Source organism: Cariama cristata, unplaced genomic scaffold, assembly GCF_000690535.1.
Source record: "Cariama cristata isolate BGI_N322 unplaced genomic scaffold, ASM69053v1 scaffold14557, whole genome shotgun sequence".
Taxonomy (NCBI): domain Eukaryota; kingdom Metazoa; phylum Chordata; class Aves; order Cariamiformes; family Cariamidae; genus Cariama; species Cariama cristata.
In genome coordinates, this window is record NW_009628487.1 from 25,332 (window position 1) to 36,340 (window position 11,009).

The 11,009-nt window shown below is 39.7% G+C and overlaps 1 protein-coding gene across 1 annotated transcript; it reads right to left on the bottom strand.

Annotated features, from left to right (window-relative positions):
- Positions 1 to 3,376: 3,376 nt before the first annotated feature.
- On the bottom strand, positions 3,377 to 8,477 carry LRIF1 (ligand dependent nuclear receptor interacting factor 1). Its single transcript, XM_009704845.1, has 3 exons — positions 6,966 to 8,477; positions 5,140 to 5,415; positions 3,377 to 3,844 (listed from the first exon to the last, which is right to left on the bottom strand). The coding sequence occupies exons 1-3, from the start codon at positions 8,466 to 8,468 to the stop codon at positions 3,377 to 3,379; spliced, it is 2,247 nt and encodes a 748-aa protein (XP_009703147.1). The 5' UTR covers positions 8,469 to 8,477.
- Positions 8,478 to 11,009: the final 2,532 nt, after the last annotated feature.

The following is an 11,009-nucleotide window of genomic DNA, read 5'->3' on the forward strand; positions in this document are numbered from 1 at the left end:
AACAAACTCTTAATAGATCATAAGAGATCGAGGATGAACAGTGCAGAAAAATAGAATTTGTGCTACAGATGAGGTGTCTGGATGAGGAGCAGTTCCAACAACCTGCAAGGTCCTTGGCTGTTGGAAGTCCCTTTGCTCCTGCTGTTGGCGCAACTTTCCCACATTAGCACATCAAGGGGTTTCTCTTGGCTCTCAGTGATCCTTTCAACTTGGCGTTGATGTTGTTCTAAGAAAGACACCTCTTGCTCTTCCACAGATGGCTTGGCTTTGTCTTTCTGAATTCCACCAAGTGTTTTCCATTACTAGACCACAAATAAATAGCCCATTCACTTTCTTCCACCACATCCTACTGGTCACATTTCTTCAAAACCTTGCAGTGAGGGTTCTTCTCCAAATTTTCAGTATCTTATCATTGTCTCTAAAGACAATTCAGGCTAACAGATCACTTTGCTAGGGTAAAAGAGGTTCTGGAAGAAAGAAGGTGGTGTGTCGTAGAATGTCAAATCTGGAATCCTCCCAGCGAAAGGAGAGGATAAGTGAACTCAGCTTCATTAATTTCTTTGGAATCATTGGAAAATAGAGGAAAGCCTTTTGTCAGAAGACAGTTAGGATAGATGAGTGGTGTCTGTTGGAAGGGTATCACAACAGGTGACAGCAGCACCAGATACAAGACACAAGGCTGCTCCTATCTCCTTTCCGATTGCCAGCCCATCACATCGGGTCTGGCTAGGATGGAGTTAATTTTCTTCATAGCAGCCCCTGTGGTGCTGTTTTGGACTTGTGAAGACGACAGCGTTGATAACACACCAGTGTTTTGGCTATTGCTAAACAGTGCTTGCATGACATCAAGGCTTTCTCTTTTTCTCACTCTGCATCCCTCCCAGCAAGTAGGTTGAGGATGGACAAGAAGTTGGGAATGGACATAGCCAGGACAGTTGGCCCAAAGTGATCAAAGGGATATTCCATATCACATGATGTCATGCTCAGCAAATAAAAGCTTAATAAAAGGAGGAGGATGCAGGGACATTTATGGTTACAGTGTTCATCTTACCAAGTAAACATTACGCACGAGACCAAGGAAATGGCTAAACATCTGCCTGCTGATAGGACACGGTGATTAAATTCTTTATTTTGCTTTGCCTGCATGCAGCTTTTGCTTAACCTGTTAAACTGTCTTTATCTGAATCCACAAGTCTTGCCTGTCTTCTATTTTCTCCCCATCTTGCAGGACAGGGGAGCAAGCAAGCAGCTGGGTAGGTGCCTGGTAGTTGCCCACGGTCAGCCCATCACACCCACATACGTGCGGGGAATATTCCCACTTTTCACACAAAACAATTGTCTCCTTGCTACTGCTTGTATTTGACAGGCAAGCTCAGCCAAACTTGCACTTCTTCCACACTTTCTGGAACAAGCACAGATGAGACTGCAGACATCTTCCTCACTGGTATCACTGGCTGCGCAACAAAATCATCTCCCGTAAATCAGCCTCTTTGCTTTGCACATTTACCAATAAAGGACGCACAACATCTGTGCACACCTGCTCCATAAGCAACTCAGCCTGTCAGGCTACAGGCTGCAGGTCACTGGTCCAACCAACACAGTCCTTTCCTCAGGTGCTCAGCTGTCTTGCATGTGCTCCCAGCTCTGTGATACTTGGGCTGCACGATAACATAGGTCATGAGGCCCGATTCATTCACATCGTTCTCTCCACTGTGCATCAGTCCTTCCATTAGGAATCTGTTTCCCTATGCTAAACTATGGGATTTCTGCCCCAAAACACTCACTCCGTACACGGTGAACCCATGGATGCCCATAATAATATCACCATTACTTCCTTGCTCTATCACAGGCACTTGCCTCTTATACAGTAACCGCAATCATTAAAGAGTTTAGCTCCATTACATACCTTCCTTCTTTACCCACCATTGTGTGTTTGGTTTATCATCTTCTACACTTGGTCTATCTCAAGCTCCTCAGAGCAGGGACCATCTTTTCCCTTCCTTGTAAAAGGCTGTCATCCCTCTCAAATCCACTTGAGTTTTTCACACTGTCAAGATGCATATTAATAAGGAACACAGGGCTGGAGAGTCTAGTAGACTGTATCTCCAAAGCGACATCCTTCACAAAACTCTGTACATATACTAGGCATCCACATGATAGTACAGAAAAACCTTGCAGATGAAAATTTGATTAAAATACAGAAAATAAGAATAGTAGCAAATAGTCTCCCATGAACAGAAATCAGCAATGGAGTTCTACAGGGATCGGTGATGTTCAATGTAACCATAAATGGACAAGAAAAACCAACGACAAATTCTGTTCGCAAAACAGTTATTCATGGCTGTAGCAATAAAGACTAAAGAACTGCCGAAGGGCCTTACAAGATTCAATGACATGGACAACAGAGGGTAGTGAAAGGCGTCCATACAACACACGACAGAATATGCTGGGAAAATACATTACAAAGATCTACAAAACTTATGATGGCAAAGACCGTTTGAGTGCACATTCTCTCCTACAATGCAAAACTAAGGTAGCATCAAATGGAAGTAGCAAGAGACATGTTTCAATAACGACTGAAAAAATTCATGGAAAAGATATTCATCAAGAATTACTAAAGATACCACCCCTGGATAAAGAAATATGCCTTTTTTGCTTCAACAAGTTATTATTCAACATAAATCTGTTTTTAAAAAATGCACTTCCCCCCAAAAAAACTAATCCCACAACCAAACTTCAACATTGCACATCTGGCAAAGGCCTTATAAAGGCTTACAATAATAACAGTAAGAGACACGTATCTAGGTAACTGTCAGCAGGGGTTTCTACTGCTTCCGTCTTCACATCTGTAAGAGGTTTTGTATAAATATCTGTATTATTACTGCCTAAAGTCTAATTCCCAGATCACTTAAATATCATTTATTAACTGACCATTGACCTTTTATGACAATTGACAGTTCTCAGGAATTCACAAAAGTTGTCATGCACGTTAGGAAAACAAAAAAAATATCTACAATTGGGGTTTGCAATTTACATTCAGTTTCTAAGAGATAGGCCATGGAATTCCAAAGTGGGAAAGTTTATTTGCTAGGACTAATACAGAAATCCCTCAATTCAAAATATAGAGAATACACTAATAAAAATGCCTATCTTCTGCATTCTTTGATACATATAATGTCCCAGAAGCAGAAATGGTCCAGGTCTTTTATTTCTGGTATTTAACAAGAAACCTATACTTTTCTAAATACATACATACTGTAAATCTCATTAAGATCTTCCATCTACCAGGAATATTCATGTTCATTTAAACAAGGAATTTCTTCTTCAAGTCACTGAAATGAAGATGAAAATGGTTCAGATCACCAGCTTCAGTATTTCAGCTTTGCTGCATTTTTCTACGCATCTCTTCAAGCGCTGCTTCTCGTTCTCTTAAGAGCTGTTTAAGTCGTTTTATTTTTTCATCCCGTATTGTTTCATCCAAGTCTGGGGGAGCTGAAGGGAAAGTATCATTTCTGAAAGAACCTTCAAGAACTGAAGTATCACCTTCACAAGACACTATAACTGGAGTATTTGAGTCTGTAATGTCACCATATTGAGAGTATGGGTCTTGCTCAGAGTCCTTCCCTAGAGATGGTATCACAAAGTCTGTGGAAATACTTTGCTGCGGTAAGACTGGTGGAGGTGAAACACTTCTGTCAAGTACACTGGAACTTGAGCTGGTATTTTCTGAACTTGGACTTGTGGCTGATTTGACTGAAGTTTTCCTTCTCTTTCCACTGTCTGACACTGATGAGGATTTTATTTTTCTTTTCTTAGTCAAATCCTCTTCCAGATCCACAATTATCTGTACAGTCAAGAAACATACAAAACACACTTCTGTTAAACTGAGTATCATTCTACATTATAAGACCACAGTTCACTAAGCAGAAATTACAAGTTATTTGTTGCAAGCTTCTTAGAATTACTATATGGAAGATGTTTTTTCTAGCAATTTGAGCAAACATACTTCCGTGTTCACTATTCTTCTAGCAAAGATTCCCAGTTAACAATTCTAGAACATTGAATTCCTTCCTTAGTCAACAATGCCCTTCTGCCTTTCCTGTTGCTGCTTAAGTTCTTTAACTGTAGTGCAAGACAAAAACTTTCTATCTAACTCGATGGGAAAATTCCAAACGTAGAAGAATTCTTCATGCTTACATTTCCAAAAAGCTCAAGCATTAGCAATAATGTCCATTGCAAGACTGCATTCCTCCCAGCTGTTTTGTTATTGAACCATGAATGTACTTCACCAAGAGCAGCCAGCAGATCTGCTCAAAGGAGGGCTCTTAACACAGAATTACTAAAATCTGAGAAAGCCTTTGACTGGGTAGAGTAGAATCATACAAAAGGAAGTTTAGAACACTATGGCTGAACAGAACTACTTTGGATGGATAAAATTATTTTAATGCATTAGGATGGAAGATCTTACATCAAGGGAACCCTTCCAGAAGCATCCAAGCAAGTTCCTAGCCAATGACAAAGGACTAAGTTTATAAAGACATAGTCAGGTACACAGGTAAATTTCTTTTTTTAACAAAACCACACAGGACTAAGTAGGAATCTTTCTTTGGAAGGCAGCCACATCAAGTCATGAGTGACTGAAGTGCCTTGACATAATGGCACTTGACTGATTTCAAACTCAAGGGTAAAGCCTCACAAGAAATTATTCTTCTATTATTCCGTTTATATCCACTGCACTACTGGATAAACGCAACTGTTTGCAGAAGGCTAAATATAAATCAGATACAGAGGTATGGTTTCTATTCCAATACAGACTATCCCTTCAACTCTTCAGCCACCACTAGAGGGTCCAGTCTTCTTCAAAGCATTTGTTCTTCAAATTTCCTCCAGTGGAACCCAGAAAAGAGGATAAAAATTCTCAGATGGTATTCAAGTCATACCAAAAATCACACAACTCTGCTGTGGTACACAAACAAGTTCTAGGAACAATTCTCACAGGGACCATAACAATTACTGACTTGCCCTGATGAATCCAGAGGTGAGAGGGTCCAAATCAAAACACAATTCTGTATTGACAGTACATATGCTGTTTTCTGAATGTGCTGCAGTACACGTTAGCACTGAAAAATTTCAAGATACCTTTTCCTCTTTAACACATTCCTGATGTTGATTTATTTCCACATCTAATGATGATGAGCTGCAAGAATCATTTTTCGTTTTCAAGTTGTTACTGGAACAAACCCTTTCTTCTGTTTTCTCATAGGAGGTCCTTAATGGTATTCTCTTAAGGTACACTCTCTCCTCCTTGGAAAGACCAAATTTTTTCCTTAATTCCAAGTATTTTTTCCAATGTGGCTTCTCTTCATGTTTGATTTGAATAACCCTTCCCGGTGAATTCATCTTTTCAGACTGGATCTGAAATACAGAAACAGTGAGAGCGCCATCAATCACTCTCTCTCCCCCTCTCCATACATATGAACTAAAAACTAGTTCTAGAAAGACAGGTGAACATTTGTTTTGTCTGCCATTCTCCAAGAGTTACACTTAGCACAGGTAAGACAATTTTGAGAAATTATATACATACTATCATAGATCTAACACTCTTGTTAGTTATTTAAATCCCCAAGTACATTGTGGAACATCCAGAAAATGCAGAGTCCAACTAGTAAACCACCGAAGAAGCAACAAGGGAATCACCTGTTCTAAAACTTCCAAGTAACGAAAGAAGATGATGGAAGATCAGACAGTGTCTTTATAGCGTCACTTTCAGACTGCTGAATGCATTTCATATTTGCTTGTGGTGATAATACTAACAAAGCACTATTAACCATCTCTTGTATCTAATCTCATTGTAACCTGATCTGTTTCTGATCTTCAAGTTCAATCTCACACCAGTATGTGGGGCAATCCATTGGCTTGCAAATTTACAGACTAAAAGCAGCAAACATTTGATATGCTGTTTTTCACATAGGTTAAAGCAAATGAGAATGCTAACACCTGGCACCACACAGCAATGAAGAAAAAAAAAAATATCTATTTTAACCATTTTTCAGGTGAGGAACAATCAAAAAAAGAGGCCCTACAGTCTGTTGTAATGATTAAATGTCTAAAATTTGCACAAATACACTTAGCTGACATTTCTCTTCTGCGTGGTCAACACAAGCAAGTATAAACTAGCTTCAGAATGATTTTTTTATCTGGAGGCAAATTCATTCTGGCCTCTTGACCAACTGAAAACTTGACCTACAATCCTTCACAGGTAGAGTTGTGGGCTTTGAAGCTAAGGACTTTTCACATATTTTCGACGTTATGATCTTAAAAGAATACGTAGGTCCAGCCTGAAGGGGGAAGCCATTAAAGATCTCAAGAGTTTCTTCTGCCCGACCTGAAACCATGAGTCAAAGGAGGTGGATCATGGTATGAAAGGAAGGAAATGCAGTTCCTGCCTTCGGCTGTCTGAGCTAGCGGAGACTGAGGCTGACTTAGTGCAACACCAGAGTTTGTCTCTGGATGAGAAATCCTGCTCTTCCACCTTGTTTTCCTTCTGTGTAGCTGCAAACTTCTCTACCTTACATCACACCTACAACACAGTCAATGGCTGTGCTGTGAGAATGTGGCATCAACAACATTAGAAAGCAGATAGCTCCCAGAGCTCAAACAATGAACAACTTTCCTATAGTTTCAGTTGTTACCGACAATTTATCTTGAGAAGAAATAAAAAGTCATCTTTCCCCTGCCCCTTTCTTCTCTTTATGCATTTTCTCACTTGCATAGTGCAATCTTATTGGGGAAAAAAAAAAATCATTTATTGATTAGAACCACACTTCAGACCAGCATTTCCAGTGACAGGATAGTTTGTCACAAAAATCTGTGAACTTATTAATAGCCGTTTTATTCAAATAGAACCAGGACCACATAACAACTTAGCAGAGACTGAGATGGGCATGTTTATTGGAGAGAGTTACCTTTTGCCAGTCTTCACTGAAAGCACACTCTTGCTTAGACTGAGGTAAAACAGCACTTGCTGCTTTGGGGGAATGAATCTTTTCTTTGTCATTTTGGCATACATTTTCCTGCGTCCCTACCGCTGTAACAGGGGTCACTCCACTTGAAATGTTCTCGGTGAAGGGCAAACTCTTTCTCTGGTTTACAGTGGAATTCTGCTGATTAGCACTTGATGTCACCAGAGCTGCAGGTGCAGATTTTAAGTCATTTCTTAAGCCAGTTGGTGAAGAATTTTTTGAGTTTGTACATGGTTTCGGATCTTTCTGAGACAACACCATTCCCTTGCTTTTTGACAATACCAGATTCACTACTTTATTGGTTATTTTATTGACTGCAGTAGAATCAATTAGCGTGGATGTCTCCTTTTTAAGTGAAGCATCAGAAGAGGAAGATGTTTGTTTGTCAGCTTGGGCTGATAAAACATCCGAGCCTCTTTTGGTCAACAAATAGACCCTCCCATTGTACATGACCAGAGCATTATCTTTAATAGGTGTGATTTTTGTTTGGCTTCCACTGGGACCACTAGAACTGAGTGGTAAAATATTTGTAGAGTTAACTTCTACATTCTTCATGTCTGACAAAGTTTTCAAGATCTTGGAAGCCACATTATTTGATGACTTTACAGGAATAAGGCAAGGCGCTGACGACTGTGGACCTTCTTGTACAATCCATTTCATTGGAGTTTGCTGGCACTGCTGACCATCAGATGTTACTGTCTCAGGAGAACAACTATTTCCCTTTTGTGTAGCTGTCATTATTAATGTTTTTGAAACTTCTGTGGCAGGTTTTGGGCAAATGGTTTGCAAACGCTTGGGAAGTACTGTTTTCACTGTGTTCACTGGTGACACGTAAATAACAGTTGGCATTTTTGTACTGTCAGCTCCTCCAGACACATTTGTTGCCGCAGCTGCAAGTATTTTTTGCTGTATTGCAGGTGGTAAAAAAGAAGCTGGGACAGATTTCACTTCTGCATCAGCTGGTATCTGGAGGTGGTGGCCAGAGGGCAATACTGGAGACTTCACAGTAACTGGAAGACTTTTTGTGTTTACCACCATGTATGCACTGTTACTCTGGTTAGATGAACTTGTTACAGTAATGTTCTGCAAAGACAGTCTATCAACTGAAACACAACTGCTCTGGATGTTAGCAGCTGATTTTGGAATTAAGCTTTCTTTTTCAGAACCTGCACTAACACTTTCCTGTTTGTCTAATGTCCTTGTAAGAATAATCTTTCCAGGATTAGGAGACTGAAAAACAGGTATGTTAACAGATGAAGGTGCAGTAGTATTGGCAAGCTGTGTCTTAAAAGTAAGATGGACTGGACTAGAAATATTCGCTTTAGAGTTATTTGGCATGGCTGAAGACTGAACTATTGGCACAAAGCTTCCAGAAGATTTAGAAATTGGAAGTAATTTCAGAAGGTTTTTTCCATCTGGTCCCGTCGTCTGAACTACTCGGTACATACAGCCTGCAATGCTTAACAAAACAAAGAAAAGAGAAAAGAAAAAGAAAAACGAAAGATAGCATAAGTGAACACAGCATAGATATTTTAATTAATGTGCATCAGTGAATTGTATACCCAGTGTTGCTATGCCTTAGAAGCAGACTAACTACTGAAAAATGCCAGCTCTGATCTTCAGGAATTTCACTGGCAAAAATCATACTGATCTACTTAGTGTACATTTTGGGTTAGCATTTTAGAATACCACAGACTATCTGAAAACAATGTCCAAATTTTACATCACAGAGTAGCAAGAAATGGCATCCTTTTCAGATAAAAGAAGTTAAAAGACCCAAGAAAACACCTTACATTATCCTCCTCTTCTACTTACGGGGCCTTTCATTCTGAAAAACTAAAACATCATCTCCAGATTTCACAGAGAAGCTGTATTTTTTTGCTTTCCCATCTCCTTATTACTATTAATACCCCTACTTAGTGAAGTACGAATTTCAGGAAAGCTTCAGGAAAATACAGGTAGATGAGTTGCATGGCAAGATGGAAGCAGAAATTACTTCAGACATATATAGACAAAAAAGCAATTAAGATGCAGAATACATTTACTTTCTGGAACTGGATGTAGGGTGACCAACTCATGCCTACATCTCACCTGCTCACTCATTGTTTAGGCAGATATAAATTACAAAGGTGATCATCTTCAAAGAGATGGAAAAAAACCAAAACCCTCAAATGCTATCAAGGTACATACATTTACGAGAACAGAAGTCTAAGTCTAGGAAGGAAAAGGCTTCAAAAACGAGGAGGAATACATGAAAACGGCACAGTGAAATGTGAAGAGTAAATACAGATTTTTTTGCAGGTGAAGATAGGAACTCAAAACAGGAAAAAGACAGATAGAACCTTGTCAAACCAAAAGTTAGTTTTGACTGCTTCAAATGGCAAGATTTTCCAAGTCCATTGCAAGACAGAGAATCTTTTTCACTTAAGTGAGTTTGCCCAAAGGCAGGCATCTTCCCCAAAGAACTGTCGGACTCTCAGAAGAACAATCTAATGCCCAAAGCACTGCAGAAGCAACATCGCATGTTGAGACATACATGACCAAAACAGAGTTTCCCTCACTAGTAAAGAAGAGACCGAATGAACTGGAAGTAGGTTTCATGGTCTTGACATCAGATCCAGAATGATTAAAAGGCAAAGCTGCCCACTCCATTTTCAGTCACCAAGAGCATTCTAGCTCTGTCCTATTGACTTTCTACATCAATAAATGCATTGAGAACATGGACATGAGATTATTTCCCAGTCCCAGTCCAGAAGACATCAGTATTGTGTTCTGTTACTGTCAAGTAGTGTTGAAACACTGGCATTTTTTCTGGCAGTGAAGCGTTTGGGCTTCCAACTCAGCTTGGAACAGAGTGACTAGGAGATAGCAATCATGTGTCCCACCGTTGTATCTGCTCAAGAAGTCAGTCAAGACTTTGCCTTTTCCCATCAAGTGAGAAGTCACAAGGATGCTCTTCACTCCCAGAGTTGAATAGCTCCTGCTACGGTCTGAGGGGTCACATTCCCCTTGGTGGTCGACATAAATAACAATGCTATTGTCTGTCTAAAACATAAAGGCTTTAGATATGCAGAGCTTTCCTCACTGTAACCTTGAATTAACTCCCATGTCCAGTATTTTGGTACAATGCGTCATTTCTAGGCATATTGTGTGAAAAAGCAGACGTCTACATGATTCATCAGTCCAGTGGGCAAGAAATTCTGCTATGCTTTTGTTTTAAAAATAACGTACTGAAAATGAAAACATGGGCAACATACCACATAGTTCCAGTGGAATCTGCCATCACAGGTTTTAGTAGTAAAATGGAGTTGGATGTTTTGGAATCAGAAATGATAGCTAAGAAGGACTAGCACTGAAGGGTAATGATCTTACAAAAATATTTTTGCTTAAGTAAAGAGCAACTAGAAATATTTGTATGTTTGAACTTAATTAAAGCAGAAAAGGTTCACTTTTGGAGGCACTTTAAACCTCCTAGCATTATGGATAATGCAGAATTAGGAAGACCAACACTAAGCTCCTGGACAACTTTTTGCATCCATAGCTGTCACATCTTTGAACCTCTCAATGCTTCTTTAATAACCCCGTGATCTACAGTCTCAATTTCTCTTCTATATATAAGAATTAGTATTCTGAAAGCAAATTCAGAAGGAAGTTTTCAGCAAGCTCCACAGACATGGAACTGCTGAACTACTACAGCTTTTACAGAGCAAACAGGCGCTTACCTCCACTAAAACTAACTAGCACTGCAAATAGGCATCTAAGGGCAGAAGAAACCTCCAAAGAGGCACGCTCCTCCACCTGTCAAAGCAAGGGGATATCTCTAACTTTTGGGCAAGAGGAGGGGGGGTAGATCAGCGAGAGAGGAAGCAAGAAAAATGGAGAGAGAAAGAGAGACATGAGATAGAGGATGCATTAATATTTTCTTCAGTAGCAATGTCCGTTTCCATTGCTCACCTCCACTCTTCTCGTTTCTACTTTAAGCCACTG